The sequence below is a fragment of the Setaria italica genome, chromosome IX, assembly GCF_000263155.2.
Source record: "Setaria italica strain Yugu1 chromosome IX, Setaria_italica_v2.0, whole genome shotgun sequence".
Classification (NCBI taxonomy): Eukaryota; Viridiplantae; Streptophyta; class Magnoliopsida; order Poales; family Poaceae; genus Setaria; species Setaria italica.
The window spans coordinates 47,406,214-47,423,900 of NC_028458.1; the positions used below are offsets into that span (position 1 = coordinate 47,406,214).

Genomic DNA, 17,687 nt, shown 5'->3' on the forward strand with positions numbered 1-17,687 from the left:
AACACGCGGGCCCGGAGCCCAAGGGCCAGCTGCAGCCCGCAGCCCTGCAGGCGCGCCCGCCCCTCCGCCCGGCAGGCATCTCTCTGTCACACCGGAACACCGGCACCTCGTCCCACAGGGCCCTGTTTCCCCGCTCCCCTCCCCCCTCCGCCGTGACTGAGCAAGGAGGCGAAAGCCGCGAAGCCGCCTCCGCGAATCGAGCCAATTTGCCGCTCGCGCCACCAGCTCCTTCGCCCCGATCGCAATGCCACCCCGGAGTCAACCCCAACGGTCGCCGTGACCGGCGCCGGAGAGATCTCGCGCGCCGAGCCCGTGGCTCCGCGCAGCTCTGCTGCCGCCGGCCCACCCGCCCACCCACCGACCCACGCGCTCGATAAGGCCGCGGCGCGCGGCCGCCCCGCACCGGCATCCTGGAGCCGCCGCAGCAGGAGGCGGTGAAACCGTCGCCGACCAACGGCCGCATCCGCTACCGCACGCCCTCGGCGGCCGATCTGCTCCCCGCGGACGATCTCGCCGCCGCCCCCTCCGCCGCGGAGGCCGCGGCGGCCGCGAGGATGCGGCGCTACTCGGGTGCCGGAGCACGGCAGCAGCAACAGACGGAGGCCGTGGCCGACCGCGTGCACCGTTACCGCGGGGTGTTGCTGGTGGTGCTCGCGCCGGTACTCCTCATCTCGTTCGTGCTGCTGCTCATGCCGCGCGCGCCGACCTCCGCCTCAGGGGGTGGTCTCCTCGCCGCCGGCGGTCGGAGGTGGGGCCCCCGGGCCGTTGAAGACGGACCCAACAAGTACGCTGTGATATTTGACGCTGGCAGCTCCGGGAGCCGCGTGCACGTGTATTGCTTCGACGAAAACCTGGATTTGGTGCCCATAGGGAAGGAGATCGAGCTCTTCAAGCAGGTGAATTGGTTGGGCTTCCTTCTTGTCCATTCATTTAGTTTAACTTGCCTACTGTGTGGCGTTGCTGGGTGGGTTTGTTCGCTGTGGTCTGATGCAGGGGTGTTCTGAATGACCTTTGAAACGAGATTATTGATATGACACGGCCTGTTTGGTCTGCTTCTAGCCCAAGCCAAACTAAACATTGGTAGCGTCAATGGCAACTGGCCCCTCTAACAGAAATGAAAATTGAGTAACACCACTGGAATCTTATAAGATATATAATGTATGGCCAATCTAAACAATGATTATTTTCTTTAGACAAAATGTTGGAGTTGATCGGTTTTTGGCTATTCAAAAAAATTTTATCACCCAATTCGCTCCCACAATCCAGGCATTTGTCTATTTGGCTCTTGAGAGTTTGCAACCAAACAATCCTGCACTTTTTTTATAATATCCTTCAAATATTTTGTGCAAAATTTGGCAAACTGGTATTTTGGGCGTGCTTGGTTGCTGGCCACGCCCAGCCATGCCATAAGTGTGGCGCCACCACTAAATCTGTGCTGCTGTTTGGTTGTTCACAAAAGTTAGGCTGTGGCAGCTTTTCCCTTCATGATTTTGGTCAAGGTTCTGGCACTGAAAATTGCCACCACATGTTAGGCGCCGCCGCATCTGCAGCATGGCAATCTGTGGTCGGCATCCAAGCAGCCCCTTTGTATTGTAGATATAATTACTCAGTGCCCATTTAAGAATGCTGAAATGTGGGCAATTAATGTTGATCCTTTTATTTGTTCCCCATAAATTGTTGGAACAATAACCTACCATCTCTAGATTTTCAGTCAGAGGAATATTGAATGATGAAGTGATGCCACTATGTGGTTTTACCTTTCATATTAGGACATGATAAATAGCAGCTTTTCCTTTAATTAATAAGTTATACTATCTCTCTTAGACCATAGTGTATGATTGGCTCTAGTTTATTAGGGCATGTTCAACGCAAGGTGCTTCGACACTAGTGCTTAAAAAGAGACAATGCTGTTACATCATTAAGCACAGGTATAAAAGTTAATCCTTACAGGGCAAACCGGTGCTCAAATAGGCTCAACCACTTTGTTGGCACACATTAAGTGCAAACTTAAGCATCTTATCCTAGTGCATATGACATGGCAAAATAACCAGTTTACTTAGCTGATCACCATGTCCAAACACCTGCAATGTACGTGCCCTTAGAAGTAGGACCGTAGCAACTGACACATGCTTATTACATATTACTGGCCATGAGCTCTTGCCATACTAAGGCATTAAGCCAGAACCATGTCATGATACATTAATGCTATTAATTCAAATGTGAAATCAGCTGACTGTTACTTAGATATGTCAACTTTAGGGATTTCACAGCTCTCGTTGAGTTTCTTGCTCCTGAAATCAGGAACACTGTTTAGTTATTTATAGTATTTAAATACATGACAAAATGTGACAGCAGACAGCTAATTTTTTGGGGAATAATCCCGAAATAGAGGATTACAAAAACTATTTTCTGCCAGGCTTTTGACCGAGTGCTTTTTTCAACAGCCTTTATGAATCTATTTGAATTTTGGATAGTCTTTGCTGAACAGTCACGTTGAAAACTAGCTTGAAACTGATTGAAGAATTGGCCCTTTATTATTAGGAAACTGGATTGGGGACTCTGCTTGGCTATCCAAACATTGATATTTCGCCCCTCATAGAAATTTATCATGTTATGGATGCTAGAACAAGAAAATTTGTAGCTTAAAACATTAGGAATCATGCCAAATTAAATGTACTGTAAAGTTGCATGTAGCTGTTCCGAGGTTTTATTTCTACGAAGCAATTAGAGGCTTGAACAGCTTTTCATCCTGGTTGAGCCTGTCCTCACTTCTCAAATAATATACCATATAATTTTTGGCCTTTGGGGGACTTTAGAACTTGCTGTGAAAAGATTAAAGATGTTCAGTTTTCTAAAGCACTCATTGACTTATCTGCAATTACCCTGCTATATATTTTCATCCTATTATATATTTGAATTAGAAAGAGCAATTGACCATCCAGAAAAGAGAGGGAAAGCTAACATCTCTGATTCTTTTCATCTTCCTTTTGCTGTAGAAAAAACCAGGCCTGAGTGCTCATGCGAATGATCCGCAGGAGGCTGCTGAATCACTTATTTCTCTTTTAGAGGAAGCTGAAAAGGTAGTTCCAGTAGAGTTGCGTAAGCAAACGCCTGTCAGGGTTGGGGTGAGTGATGGTTCCTGTATTGCATTTTATTGTAGTGGAAGCTGAAACAGCATCAGTTTTAGCAATAGTGTTTTTTTTCCCTAGCAAAAATGTAATTTTGGACTGTTGTGCAGGCCACTGCAGGTCTCAGAGCTTTAGGGACTGAAAGGTCTGAAGAAATTTTGCAAGCGGTAAATATTCTTCTTGTGGTAGTCTGGCAGTAGTATGTCTTATCCCTCAAAATGTGATCATTCCACCTTTTTTTGTAGCCTTATTTTTTACATTTATATTTGATATGCTTTGTATTCTCTTTTATTTTTGTCATTAATGAATATGAATTCTTCAGGTTAGGGAACTTCTTCGTGATAAGAGTTCTTTCAAATCCCAGCCAGATTGGGTGACTGTTCTTGATGGATCTCAGGAAGGCGCATTCCAGTGGGTACAGTGTTGTTCTAATTTATTCCCAATTCAATATGCTTCGGAGCTTTATTTTCTTCATTTCTCGTTATTCCTTTAGAATTGTTAACATTATTCTGTCATTGGTGTTAACCTGTTCCCGTCTAACTTTGACTTTGCAATGCCTGTAATCATGTTTTTGGCATTTTGAATTTGAAAGTAAAATGGTTATCCGTTTGCTGTTCTCCTGCAACCTTCACAACAAAAAGAAGCAACATGGATGTCTTTTATTTTCTTTTGTAGGTTACCATCAATTATCTTTTGGGAAAATTGGGAAAGCCATACTCAGACACAGTTGGAGTTGTTGATTTAGGAGGTGGTTCAGTCCAAATGGCTTATGCTATCTCGGAGAAGGATGCAGTAAAGGCACCTGACGTGTCAGATGATGAAGATTCCTATGTGAAAAAGCTCCTACTTAAAGGAACCACATACTATCTTTATGTTCACAGGTCCGCATCAAATATGTCCTCACATTCTAATATTATTATTGACTTTACTGCTATTTTCTTCCAATTTAATATACCAATGATGTCTAAAACCTGTGCTTAGTGTGGCTTACTCAATATTGAAGTTTGAATTCCTATGTCACTGTAGAAAGGTGAATCCTGCAATTGTTTGGAGGTTGCTACCAGATGTTAGCAGCTTGGGTGGTTGTAGTGTTAAAGAGTTAAACTGGTTTGCTAGTCACCAAGTGGGGCAATAATAATATTTATCCATCATACTCACCAGTGAGGCCACTGTATGTCTTTTGGTTAATCCTGCCACTTCTTGCCCCTTTTAACATTTATAGTGACATAGAATAGCATCATTTACAACAATGCGATGGTTTACTGTAGGGGAACTAGCATCGTAATATTCCCTCCATCTAAATAAGATGTGTAAAGAGCATAGATATAATATATAACTGTAAATATTGTTATCCACAGTTATTTGCACTATGGTTTGCTGGCGGCTAGAGCGGAGATCTTCAAAGCCGGCGAAGGCAATGATCACAGCGACTGTATGTTGGAGGGGCATCATGGTACGGTTGCTTTTTTTTTAATCTGCGAGGCCAATATCTAAATTGATATACCATTAGCTTGTTGTCTTTTTGGAATTTGAAATGAACTTCCTACATTTTACTATCAGCATTGAAAGAGCGAATGGTCACTTTGAAATAAACCAAACTTACAGAAAGACTATTTTCCTGAACTCCGTTCTATTCTAGACAGGGTCCATGCCCTGCTCTGGAATAAGCATAATCAATGTTGACTTGCCTTAAAAATTTTGCGTGCCATCAAATATTAGTCAAAGCATTGCACCATTCTGTACAATAGAGGCCCTTGATAAAAGCATGCTACTTTATCAGCAGATTAGTCTTACGATGAATACATGTTCCAGTTTCCAACAAAGATGAAATTATCCATCCGAATCACTGTAGCTAAATTGTCGATATCTGTTTTTTGTTTATTGCTCACAATATTATCAAATCTTAAATGTGCCATTAATTTCAGGGAAATACAGTTATGGTGATAATACATTTGAAGCATCAGGCTCACCTTCCGGTGCTAGTTATTCCAAGTGCAGGGCTCTTGCAGTGAGAGCTCTTAAAGTTGATGAACCAGCATGCACTCACATGAAATGCACATTTGGTGGTGTGTGGAATGGTGGCGGTGGAGATGGACAAAAGAATCTCTTTGTAGCATCTTTTTTCTTCGATAGGGCTGCTGAGGCAAGTCTATTTCACAATTGAGCTCTCTGATCTGCCTGAAGCGAATTGCTGTTGTCTTACTAATCCTATTCACGATTTGCACCTAATTGTTTCTCATCCTCAGGCTGGTTTTGTTGACCCAAAAGCAGCAACTGCTGAGGTTAAACCCTCAGACTTTGAAGAAGCTGCACGACGTGTTTGTAAATTGAATGTGAAGGATGCACATGCAACCTACCCCGATGTCTCAGAGGAGAACATTCCCTATCTTTGCATAGACCTTGTCTACCAGTACACATTACTTGTTGATGGATTTGGTATGGCTTATTTCGAATGAAAAATATCATGATAATCCTAGAACTTAGAACCTTCACATATATTTTCTTTTTCTTTTGGCCTTTTTTGTTCTTTCAGGCGTGGATCCTTATCAAGACATTACCTTGGTAAAGAAAGTGTCTTACGGCGATTCCTATGTTGAAGCAGCATGGCCCCTTGGTAGCGCCATTGAGGTTGCATCTTCATCGTAGGCAGAAACAGCTTGGCAGTAACTTATTCCTCTTTTTTTCTCTATAAAGGTATTCCATGATATAGTTTTGGCTTAGTTTACTGATCGATAGTAGTGAGTTTAGACCCTGAGTTTGATGCTAGGATTTTGCCTCGATTCACCATTTGTTATCCATTTTTCATTCTATTTGTTTAGCTTCCTACACATTAACATATACATAGTATAGGTTGGAGTTGTTTTCTGCTAGCCATTTTTTTACTTTTCCTCAACATTTCTCTAAAGGCCTTTGTCATTCATTATTTCTTCGATTCTGATACATAAATCTATTATCCATCATCGGATATGATTCGTAGGGTGGCTTATTGTGATGCCACTCTTTATGTTCCTTTTTGCCCATGTTGAATTGCTCGCTGATTTCCCCTTACTCTTAACAAGGAAACGGTCACGGAGAATGAACTTAGAAATTGGCAATGCACTCTTTTCTTTTTGCTTTTCTGTATACGTGTTTTTTGCAACCTTGTGCCCATTCGTTTACTGCAGTCTGCATTCCTTTGTATTGCCCCGTTGTTAGGTTGAATCAGTTTGGTGTTCGTTGTCATTGATCTATCATGTACGCCGTAAGCGGTAGTGCCGATGGATTGGTTTCGTGAGCAGGCAGGTCGCCTTTCAAACCGTGTTGTAACATAGTTGTTATGCGCGGATGGGTTCAGAGGCGTGGCTTCGATCAAGCCTGACTGCTTCACGAATTGGTCGAGTGATACAAGAAAGTATTCAGGCACCGACTACGCCTCTACGCCTCGTCATCCCGCCCTCCCAACTGCTTACAGTGCAATGTCAGCCTTCCTCCCCCAGGCCCCAGTGGTGTGGCAAACTCCTTGAATCCAAACCTCTCGCAAGCTCGCTGGACCCGAGACAAACTGGTAGTGAATCGAGAGACGAAATATGATTTCCTCATTTTTTTTAAAAAAAATCTCTCGCTGTTATTTAGCTGCACGTCAAATTCACAGTCAGCACCGCCTAACTGTTATTCACCGTGTTTAGTAACATCACCAGGGCTGACTAAAGAACACTGTAAACGAAGCAGCACACGTGCATTGCGGTTGAAGCTTCTTACGCTAGTGCACTGACTGTGCATGCCTGATTGCCAGTTTTTTAAATGAAAACAAGTAAACAACCAATCTGAGCTGGGGCTGACCTCTAGGCAACACGAAGCTGCTAGGAAGCAAATCCGTCGCCTGGTACTTCACCACCAAGTTCCTTGAGAGTAAGGCATGCCCGCCTCTCGCGTAGAGCGTCCAGTAACCTCACACCCCCAATGAATAAACTTTACTAAACAACGGTGTACTAAGCAGTCATAAGAGGCTAATCCAACCACGCCTATATAAGCCGACGACAAATGCCATACCACATCAATCCATCTCCAATTCTCCAGTCAAAGTCCACCCAATATCACTACCATCTCAGCCCAACCAGTCTGTTTCTCCCGCCGCTCGATCGTGAGGGTGAGAGAGCAATGGTTCTTCCAACAGGAGCCTCGTCGTACGCAGCCAGTGTGCCATGGAGCCTCCTGGCCTACGGCCTCCTAGGCCTGGCGCTCCTCCGGCAGGCCGGCCGGCTGCTGCACCGGATGTGGTGGCGCCCCCGGCGCCTGGAGCGCGCGCTGCGAGCGCAGGGCCTGCGCGGGAGGCCGCACAGCCTCCTCGCGGGCGACCTCCGGGAGAACGCCCGGCTGAACCGGGAGGCGTGGTCGAGGCCGCTCCCGCTGGGGTGCCACGACATCGCGCCCCGCGTCGCGCCGTTCCTGTGCGGGGTCGTGCGGGAGCACGGGAGGCGGGCGTGCCTCTGCTGGTTCGGGCCCGTGCCCAGGGTGATCGTCGCCGACCCGGGCTTGGCCAGGGACGTGCTGTCCAACAAGTTCGGGCACCTGGAGAAGCCCAGCTTCCCGGCGCTGACGAGGCTGCTCGCCGAAGGGGTCGCGGGGCTGGAGGGCGAGAAGTGGGTCAGGCACCGCAGGATCCTCAAACCCGCGTTCCATCTCGAGAAGCTCAAGGTATGCATGGTGTTGAACTTGAACCTCTCTTCTTTTGTTCATTCTTGGCATGATCCTCTTCATGTATGGGCGTATGGCATTGCAGAGTATGCTGCCGGCGTTTTCTGCGTGCTGCGAGGAGCTGGTCGGCAGATGGGCGGAGTCTGCTGGCGCCGACGGTTGGTGCGAGCTGGATGTCTGGCCGGAGCTCCAGAACCTCACCGGCGACGTCATTTCTCGCACCGCGTTCGGCAGCAGCTACCTCGAGGGGAGGCGGATCTTCCAGCTCCAGGCAGAGCAAGGTGAACGCCTCGTGGCCACCATTCAGAAGATCATCATCCCAGGCTACTTGTGAGTTTTTATTCATTAGTTCCAGGCTCCATATACTAAGTACACTCTGCTGATACTGCACTGACCACGCCTATGCAAACGCTATGGGAACACACACAGATATTTGCCGACCAAAAACAACAGGAGGATGCACGAGATCAACGACGAGGTCACCTCACTCTTACGAGGATTGATCGAGAAAAGAATGCAAGCTATGAAAGAAGGCGAGATCGGCGGCAAAGATGATCTGCTGGGCCTGCTTCTCGAGTCAAATATGAGACACACTGACGAGCATGGCCCGTCCAGCCTGAGAATGAGCACCGAAGACGTCGTCGAGGAGTGCAAGCTCTTCTACTTCGCAGGGATGGAGACGACTTCCGTGCTGCTCACCTGGACGATGGTCCTGCTCAGCATGCACCCGGAGTGGCAGGACCGTGCGAGAGAGGAAGTCCTTGGCCTGTTCGGGAGAAACAAGCTTGAATACGACGGCCTGACCCAGCTCAAAACGGTGGGCCCTCACTGAAAAAAAATTATTCCAAAATTTATCGCGCTCAGCCTGCATCGTGTAGTTAAACGTCCTTAGTCCATCGGTACTTGCAGGTGACGATGATCCTTCACGAGGTTCTCCGGCTGTACCCTCCGTTTATCGCGATCAGCCGGAAGACGCACAAGGAGGTGGAGATCGGCGGCGTCACGTACCCGGCCGGCGTGGTGGTCGACCTGCCCGTGCTGCTCATCCACCACGACCCGGACATCTGGGGGAGCGACGTGCACGAGTTCAGGCCGGACAGGTTCGCCGAGGGGGTCTCCAGGGCGCCGCCCGCGTTCTTCCCCTTCGGCTGGGGGCCGCGCACCTGCATCGGCCAGAACTTCGCGCTGCTCGAGGCCAAGATGGCGCTGAGCATGATCCTCCAGCGGTTCGAGTTCGAGCTCGCGCCATCGTACACCCACGCGCCGCATACCGTAATCACCCTGCAGCCGATGCATGGAGCGCAGATTAAGCTCAGGGCAATCTGATCACTGAAGAACATTCATTACTGCTTTGGTTGCCTTGTGACCAGTGGATGAATCAAGGTGTCTTTAGATCTTGAAAGACATCTACTTGCAGATGTTGAAATATTAGAATTTCATGTTGTAGTATATTGGGTGCAATTGCTTTTAGCTGTATTAGCCAGGAATTGGTATTTTGTATCCTGTTACATTCTCCCAAGTAAATTTTCATTTTGTTCAGTTTCAGTTATTATTGATCTGTCGCAATGAAAAGTTTGGGAACAGCCTTCACTGCAGGAATTGCACGGAAAACTTGCTGATAAGTTTGAAAGTCACTATAGCTCTCCTGTAAGTGTACAACAAAAAGGTTTCCGGCATCCCCGTTCTAGGAGCCAAATTCTAATCTAAATCAGTAAATCGGTCAAATGACCGTCATTTTCTGAAAGAAATATTAGTGAATGGTCCATTCAATTCAACCTTATGAAATAGGGGAAAAGATTGTGTACAGGAGGACCTGTTCTAAACTTCTATAGTATATGCTGTTTCTGAAAGAAACTCTTCAGATGCCATAGCTGCAATCCTGCGACCCCGACGCACATGGCCAACGACAACAGGGTAAACGAGTGTATTCTTGTGGCAGTGTCTTCGTTGAGTCTCTGCATGTCGTGCTCACTGGCAGAAAAAGATCAGGGAGCACCAGAAATCAGTAGCGAGAACTCGGGTTGGTGAGAAAGAAACATGGGCTAATAGGCATAAAAAATATCACCTCTGGCGCAGAGAAATCATCTCTTCGTGTATGAGTCGAGCAGAATCCTCCAATTTCTTCAACTCTTCAGCAATGGACTGGAAAGTGAGACATTTTAAGAATGCTCTCAAATTCAGATAGATTGCTAGTTTCATAGGGAGAATTCACTGAAAGAACTTGGACGATAGATGCTTGTTCCTCCTTTAGCATAAGCCACAATTTTCTTGAATTTAACACAAACAAGCAAGAACTTCTACAATTAAGCATAATTAAATTTCATTGTGAAATTGTACAGGATTTGACCATTGTACTGGATTAACCAAACACTCCTTTTTTTCGGAAGTGAACAAAAGAATTTCCGATCACTGAAGAACTCTGACCACTGATCTGCACGAGTGCATTTGGTGCCCTCATTATGTCCCAAGTGATCAAGAAGATCGTAATTCACCTTGAGATTTGCCATGGTGATATTTCTTCTGTTGGAATACCGAGCCTAAACTGGGTTATAAAGTTTGAAATTCTTTTATAATCATTTATAAAACACCTTCCTCATGAACTAAACTGGAGTGGCTGAGTCTTCATAGTTGAACTACTAACTGTAGCAGGCCCAAACAACGATACGATACTTTTGTTTAGAATGACAATAAGATATTATGTTATTATGTTGCGGTGTCTAATTTAGCCATTTGACATTTATGTTACTCCTGTCAACATTCCTGTAATGCTTAGTATCAGCATGCAGTAAATTAGCAAACATTCTAAGGAGCAGTGAATTTCAATTTTCATAGGGAGCAAGTGGTTAAGGGATGACGGGGGAGCATACAGCGATGGGGCCTTGGTTGTTGGAGACAGCGACGGCGGGCCGGGACCCGGAGCCCCCGGCGGTGTCCCACTGCACGTCGACGGAGACGACGGCGCCGCGCTCGTAGCGGGGCGTCCAGAAGCAAGCGGTGTGCCCGCCGTCCTCCGCCGCCTGGAACCTGAACTCCCCGCGCTCCACGGCCTCCGCCAGGTGGAGCTCCTCGCCGCGCGGACCCGTGACGCGCGCCGAGATCCTCGGGTCAGCCGCCGACGTGGACCCCGCCGCCACGCGGTACGAGGCGTGGGAGAGCACGCCGCGGCGGAGGTCCTCGGTCAGGCACTTGGAGCTGCCCGACGGCACGTCGAAGACCAGCGCCTCGGCGGCGGCGCAGGCGTGGAGGATGACGGCGAGGAGGGGCAGCGGAGCGGTCATTTCGCGCGAGATCTAGGCATCTCGCTGCTGCTCGTGCGATGAGTTATTGGGACTTGGGAGGGAGAGGCGGTGTACGGGTGGTGGCTCGTCGGGTCCGGCCGTCCGGGACGTACGGGAGCTTCACGCCGACAGCAAGTGCGTAACCGCCGGTTGTTCAAGTGGGGAGAAACGAATACAATTTCGAGGGATCGTGGAAGAGAAAACAGCTAAGCTATAGACAGCTCGACTTGCATAATTGCATTCGCATCAACATATCATAGTTCAAATTTAAGATTAGATCCTAATTTTTTTAGGAATTCCTCTTTCAGTTTCACCATCACCGGGCCTAATGCTGATGGGCTGATGGCCTGATGTACAAAGTCTACCTGCCCTGGCCGAACAAAAACTTGATTTCCAAACCAAGTAAACCAACATCCGCTGGTTTGCGAGAATCTACCCGTACCATGACCATTGTTCGCCTAAACGACCGTTTAGTCCGTTTAAACAGCGTTTAAACGTTAAATAGAGACCTCTGTGTTGTTTAGATCCTAAACGGTGAATTAAACGGTTGGACCGTTTAAACCCGTTTCAACCGTTAAAAACCATCTAAACAGAATCGAGTTAAACGTGATTAGATGAACTAAATGACCATTTAGTTTATAATTTAGTCAATAGAAGGATTACAACTACCACAATCAACACTAAACTAATTAGCATCGTAAGTATACGAAGTGTCGTGGGATTTAGATTTCTTCCAAAAAAAAATTATTTGGTAGAATACTTACATTTTACATTTGTAAATATGTAGACTTTCTAACAATATTTGACTTTTATATACATAAATATGTATATTTTAGTGTTATTATACAAAACCGTTTAGATCGTTTAATCATATTTAAACACTATGTAAACGACCTAAACGCTAAATAAAATAAAAGGTGACCGACTATTTAACATTTAGCGTTTAGGATAACGTCTCGTGCCTTATACAGCCCTTCCGATCGCAGTTATAGCCGGAGACCCGGAGTGACGCCGCGACGCTTTCTGCCGGTCGAGATGGACCGCGGCGACGGCGCCCGCAGCCCGCAGGTGCCGCGACCTGGTGGGCACGCACACGGTTATGTCGCATGGCCGGCTGCCGTGGCTCGGCCGTTCGCTGCGTTCACGGGGGAGGCACCTGCCTGAAACGCGCGCGACAACCGACGGGTGGATGGAGTTTCAGTTGCGGATGAACATCACCTGTTCCATTTCCAAAAGAAAAAAAAACAAGGAAGAATCGGTCAGCTGACATCTGCTGAGATCGAGTGGCTTCGATCGACGCGGCCGCACATGGCGGTCTTTTTGTAGATGGAGACTGGCCGAGCTCCGACGAAGCTGAACAATTCTTTTAGGGCGTGATTGGTTGCTCCGGGCGTAGGGAGCCGGTATGGAGGACCGGTCCAAGCTCACGGGAGATAGGTTGAAATCGTACACTGAGTTGTGTTTGGTTGTCTTTGTTGTTGGTCCGGTAGGAGACGGAATCGTGTTTGGTTGCATGCATGGATAAGAGTTTTGGGTGTATGTCACATGGATCCTGCGCTCACCTGCACCGTGCCATCCCGGCTCGCGAGGGAAGGTAGTTTTTGGGCGGACGGAGGGATGCGGGATGGGAGGGGTGGAGTGAACGAGAGGGTGCAGCCATATGATGCGGGAAGAGCAACCAATCACGTCCAAATGCACGAGATGATGCCGGATGGTCCTCCTGACGCCACCATCCCGCCTACCAATCACGCCTAACGGAAGAAGAAGCTGCGAGTGTAGCCCGCCACGTCAGATGTGCGCACCTGTCCAATCGCTAGATGTCCCTTGATAAGCTGGATGCTTTTGACTCGCTATATCGAGATTGTCAAGTTGGACCTATTTTAACGGCTAGGCCTGTCTCGATAGAAGTTTCGTAAACAATTTCGTGCATTTTTGCTGTCTTGGTAAGATAAATGAGCATTCAATATAAGAGGAGTTTCATCTTTATAACACTCGGGTTAACTTCGCTACATAGTTTTCAGTAAACTATACGTTGAAACTAGTTTAAGCCCGTAGTACATCACATGCGCAAAATATTTTGAATCCTCTACACTTCAGTCTAGGTATGAAACGGTTCAAACCACATCCATTAGTCGCTTGACCCAAATTAATGTGGAATGCAAAATTTCCCCGGGAAGCTTGAATTTTAGACTAGTTATGTTTCGAACAGCAGAAATGGCAATGCGAGTTCATCATCTTCGTTTGTTTTGTTTTTTTGGAAAAGAAAAGGTATATCCTTGTGTTATGTTTGAGCCAAAGTTTCATTCAGTCCTACAAAATGATGATTATAAAAGGACCCACGCCACGAACGTTGCGGTTACGCACCCTAACACCGACCGGAATCCCAACCAACCAACTCCCCCTGACGCCATCACACGGTAAACGACCGCTCCTCCTGCGCTCTCGTCCACCTCCTCCACGACTCGTTCCTAGCGGCGAGCCCGGGCAGAAACAGAAGCCTCGTACCAGCAGGCAGCCAAGCCAAGCGCCCAAGGCCCCCGCCATGGCCAAGCAGAAGGCCTCGCCGCCGGCCGCGGTCCGCCGCCGCCTCGGCGGCGCCGGGGCATCCGCCGTCGGGTGGGCGCTGCGCGTCGCGACCAGCATCGTGGCCTGGACGCTGCTCCTCCACCTCTTCACCTTCCTCGGCATCCCCCGCCCGACGCTGCCCATCGCGCGCCCGTCCTGCCTGGGCGGCCGCAACAACTCCGCGGCCGCCGAAGCCGTGGTTGCGGCCGGCGAGGCCATGCACCTGGCGCCCCCGGCTCTGCCTCCCAGGAGTGAGTGGTTCTCGTCTGCTTCATCCGGGGATTTGGGTAATGGGGGTCGTGTTTCCTGGAATCTGGGCCGACCTACTTGCTCTGCTCTTATCTGGTGAGGCCCTTCTGCTGCCCCCGTGGCGAGAATCAGAATGTGGTAGTTCTAGAGCATTTTATCAGCTGGATCGAATTGTTCCCCGGGAGCAATTCAAATAGCCCACTCAAATTCGACCCGTTCCTTGAATAATCCCTCGCATTTGGAGTGCCGTGCATTCAGAATTGCCGGATTAGTCAGTTGGTGATTACCTCTTAGTTCTCGATTATTGGGATTCTTTATCTTCTCGTAGTATTTTTTTAGAAAAACATTTTTGTCTCGTAGTTTGTGATGCGGACCGCAGAGTTATAAAAAATATACTTGCTGGGGTGCGGTTGGATGCTGTATCTTGGTATTTTCAGTGAAATCATGTTCTGGGGCCGAGTTGGTTCAGATCAACCAATGATTGGTGGCATCTCTTCGTTTGAATTTTTTTTATTTGGTCTTGTTGGCATGGACAATCTCCCTTAAGTTGGAAGTAGAATGAGAAACACCAGGTTTCATTAAATAATTAGTAGTAGTATGCCTTGAGACAATTTGGTATTTTGCAAGGAATGTTTTTTTATGTTTTTACCATTTTAACATGAACAGACTATTTAAACTAGGAGTTGGTTGACTTGGTTCCCACTCTGAAGATTCTAATCATCATCTAGGTGTTAGGTGATGATGACTTGAAAATAATCAGGTTCTAGTTTTGTTTATACCAGTAGATCAAGGTGTAGTTGCAGTAAATTTGAGTGCTCCAGAATACAGTTGGCTCATGTTGCCAAAGTGTATTGCATAGCATGATCTTGACAGTAGTCTGCCATCTTATTCCGGCAAATATGATAGATGATAATTCACTCCAAATATAACATTCCCTTTTGCATGTAGGACTTTACAAGAGTAATGGCTATCTTCTTGTTTCGTGCAATGGTGGTCTGAATCAAATGCGAGCAGCGGTTAGTACACTCTATCAGACTATCTTAACACTCCCTCTATCTACTCATCAGCAGCTTCAAGGACAATTGGCCTCAAACTGTGCTTTTCTTATGCTTCACAAAATCTTGTTTCATGCAGATATGCGACATGGTAACTGTAGCACGCTACTTGAATCTGACTATGGTGATACCTGAACTTGATAAGCAATCCTTCTGGGCTGATCCTAGGTGTCCAGTTTTGTCATATGCTTTCTTGGTTGAATACAGAATTAGGCAAGAATACTGATGCAAAGTTATACTTCTTTCAGTGATTTTCGGGACATATTTGATGTAAATCATTTCATCGATTCATTGAGAGGTGAAGTGAAGATTATCAAAGGACTCCCACAAAAGTTCAGTGAAAAAGTTCCTCTGTCAATGCAGCCAATCAGTTGGTCTAGTGAGAAATACTATTTGAGGCAGGTTAGATAGTAATCTTTCTCAAGAATGTGGAATTCTTTTTTAATCTTTTGTCACTTCTTGGGTCTCACATTCAGAGTGGGCTTGTTTGCAGATCTTGCCTCTAGTACGAAAACACAAGGTGGTACGTTTTAGCAAGACAGATTCACGACTTGCAAACAATGGCCTTCCTCTGAAGCTCCAAAAACTTCGCTGCTATGTTAACTACAATGCATTGAGATTTACACCATCCATTGAGGCTCTAGGCAACAAAATGGTCTCAGTTCTTAGGAGTACTGGGTCTTTTATTGTGCTTCATCTGAGATATGAGATGGATATGCTTGCTTTCTCTGGCTGTACACATGGGTGTTCTGATGAAGAAATGGAAGAGTTAACAAGAATGAGGTACTTTTTATGTTGCTGCTTCATAATTAACTTTATCTTCTCCTCTCAACCTTTATCTTCAATCTTCGTTGATGCCTGCCTTTTGGACCTCAGGTACGCATATCCCTGGTGGAAGGAAAAGGAAATAGACTCTGAGAAGAAAAGGCTCGAGGGATTGTGTCCCCTTACTCCTGGAGAAACAACATTAGTTCTTAAAGCTCTTGGTTTCCCCAGAGACACTCGAATATATATTGCCTCAGGTGAAATATATGGTGGTGAAAAAAGATTAGCTGTATTGAAGACAGAATTTCCTAACATCGTAAGCTCACCTTAACTCCACATGCATAAATTTTTGGAATGCTAGAATGATGCTTACTTGCAATTGTAAAATGTAGGTGCGGAAGGAGATGCTTTTATCTGATGATGAGTTACGACCCTTTCAGAAGCACTCAACTCAGATGGCAGCACTGGACTATCTTGTTTCTGTCGCAAGTGATGTTTTTATCCCCAGTAATGATGGAAACATGGCTAAAGTTGTAGAAGGACACCGCAGGTCTGCATACTTTGTTTGACCTTCCTAGCATTTGACTGCCTGTTCCTCCTTGACTTCCCATCAACTACATCTATTATTGCAACTTAGTTGATTTAGTAGAAAGTGTATAATGTCTACTTTTTGCATAGATATGTTGTACTATTTGTTCTCATGTGAATGATGTAGTTATAGGTGTTTTTTCCTTCAGAAACCACTGAAGAATCATGACAGTGAAACCTGCAAAAAATCAATGTCTCTTGATTAGCTGACAATTGCTTATGCTGGGAATGCAGGTTTACAGGCTTCCACAAAACAATACAGTTGGACAGGAAGAAGCTAGTTGAGCTTATAGATCTTTTTGAAGATCAGGAGCTGTCCTGGGAAGAATTCTCTGCCGCTGTCAAGGAGCTCCACATGGGCCGAATGAGCCAGCCCACCAGAAGGAGAGTTATCCCCGGACAACCAAAGGAAGAGGACTACTTCTATGCTAATCCTCATGAATGCCTTGGGCCTGCAAGAAAGCGAAGGGAAAGGTTAAAGCATATTGAGATTTGAATGCTACACGTTTAGCACCAGGGTAGGTTGGTACAGATAGAATGCCAAAGTGAAAAGTGGCGATGTGATGTTTAGGCGCCATTTCAAATATTCAGAGTATAGCTGGTTGCAGCAATGGCGAAACAACCCTCAGCTTCCTCATTTAGCTGACCTCTGCTCGTGATTTTTGTCGAGCCTCGCCTTCATGAAGTGCAATTGTGTGAATAACCTGTAATCCTACTCTGCCTGGCGAAGCTCATCACCTTGCCACGAATTGAAGATCGTTTGTCTTGTCAAAGATTGACATAAAACTCAAGAGAAGCCTTTGCCATCGAGAAACTTGATGGCTATTATTGTTCTTGGATTCAGATTTTGCTGATTCTGTAGTCATTTTCCCCTCCTGATGAGGTTTATTGATGGTATAGTAAGACTGAACTGGAAACTGTTGTTTGTTGTTGTAATCGATTGCAGGGCTAGGTCGAATTTGTTGCTGATGTGTAAAAACTGTTTTGCAACTTGTGGAACAGATAGCAGTGGACCAACTTGTGGTGTGCCATGGCCCATGGAATTGAGATCAAATTCTAACAAGTTTGAGTATCTGATTTCCTTTCTGTGCACGGCATTTCTGTCTAGCGGATCACCTTGTGGCACAGGATGCCACAATTCCCTCTTCTGCTCTTCATGAGCCTCATTCATGTACGTAGAGATAATATGCTCGGCGAGTCGGCATGGTCTAATGTTGCATCGGAAGGATCTAAATATACGGTTACTAACGCAATCGGAAACTTGCTGGCTATTACTGTAGCATTTTTTTTTGTTATAACCATCAGCACTAAGATTACATAGTTGAGATTAGAAACCTCTTACCAGTAACCAGCACGTGTATTATGAAAATGCATGTGTATTAGAG

General features: G+C 46.4%; 4 protein-coding genes across 5 annotated transcripts; 3 read left to right on the forward strand and 1 right to left on the reverse strand.

Moving 5' to 3' along the window:
* Positions 1–100: 100 nt before the first annotated feature.
* LOC101775667 (probable apyrase 1) lies at positions 101–6,137 on the forward strand. The gene is made up of 9 exons (XM_004984450.2): positions 101–896; positions 2,997–3,125; positions 3,239–3,295; positions 3,451–3,543; positions 3,804–4,009; positions 4,487–4,581; positions 5,054–5,271; positions 5,375–5,564; positions 5,662–6,137. Exons 1-9 carry the CDS (start codon positions 555–557, stop codon positions 5,772–5,774), a joined length of 1,443 nt encoding a protein of 480 aa, XP_004984507.1. The 5' UTR covers positions 101–554; the 3' UTR covers positions 5,775–6,137.
* An 85-nt stretch (positions 6,138–6,222) lies between these two features.
* Positions 6,223–9,302, forward strand: LOC101762995 (cytochrome P450 72A15). The gene is made up of 4 exons (XM_014805836.2): positions 6,223–7,802; positions 7,888–8,132; positions 8,232–8,619; positions 8,712–9,302. Exons 1-4 carry the CDS (start codon positions 7,149–7,151, stop codon positions 9,126–9,128), a joined length of 1,704 nt encoding a protein of 567 aa, XP_014661322.2. The 5' UTR covers positions 6,223–7,148; the 3' UTR covers positions 9,129–9,302.
* Positions 9,303–9,401: 99 nt separating this feature from the next.
* LOC101776074 (transmembrane emp24 domain-containing protein p24delta9) lies at positions 9,402–11,296 on the reverse strand. The gene is made up of 3 exons (XM_012843049.3): positions 10,670–11,296; positions 9,868–9,944; positions 9,402–9,773 (listed from the first exon to the last, which is right to left on the reverse strand). Exons 1-3 carry the CDS (start codon positions 11,078–11,080, stop codon positions 9,629–9,631), a joined length of 633 nt encoding a protein of 210 aa, XP_012698503.1. The 5' UTR covers positions 11,081–11,296; the 3' UTR covers positions 9,402–9,628.
* Positions 11,297–13,473: 2,177 nt separating this feature from the next.
* On the forward strand, positions 13,474–17,365 carry LOC101776477 (uncharacterized protein At1g04910). 2 transcript variants are annotated; one of them, XM_004984451.4, is made up of 8 exons: positions 13,474–13,896; positions 14,843–14,910; positions 15,029–15,117; positions 15,198–15,351; positions 15,443–15,732; positions 15,826–16,030; positions 16,107–16,264; positions 16,537–17,365. In XM_004984451.4, the coding sequence occupies exons 1-8, from the start codon at positions 13,623–13,625 to the stop codon at positions 16,796–16,798; spliced, it is 1,500 nt and encodes a 499-aa protein (XP_004984508.1). In that variant the 5' UTR covers positions 13,474–13,622; the 3' UTR covers positions 16,799–17,365. The 2 variants fall into 2 exon arrangements, with proteins under 2 accessions (XP_004984508.1, XP_022678739.1); XM_022823004.1 differs by lacking the exon at positions 13,474–13,896 and adding an exon at positions 13,910–13,990.
* Positions 17,366–17,687: the final 322 nt, after the last annotated feature.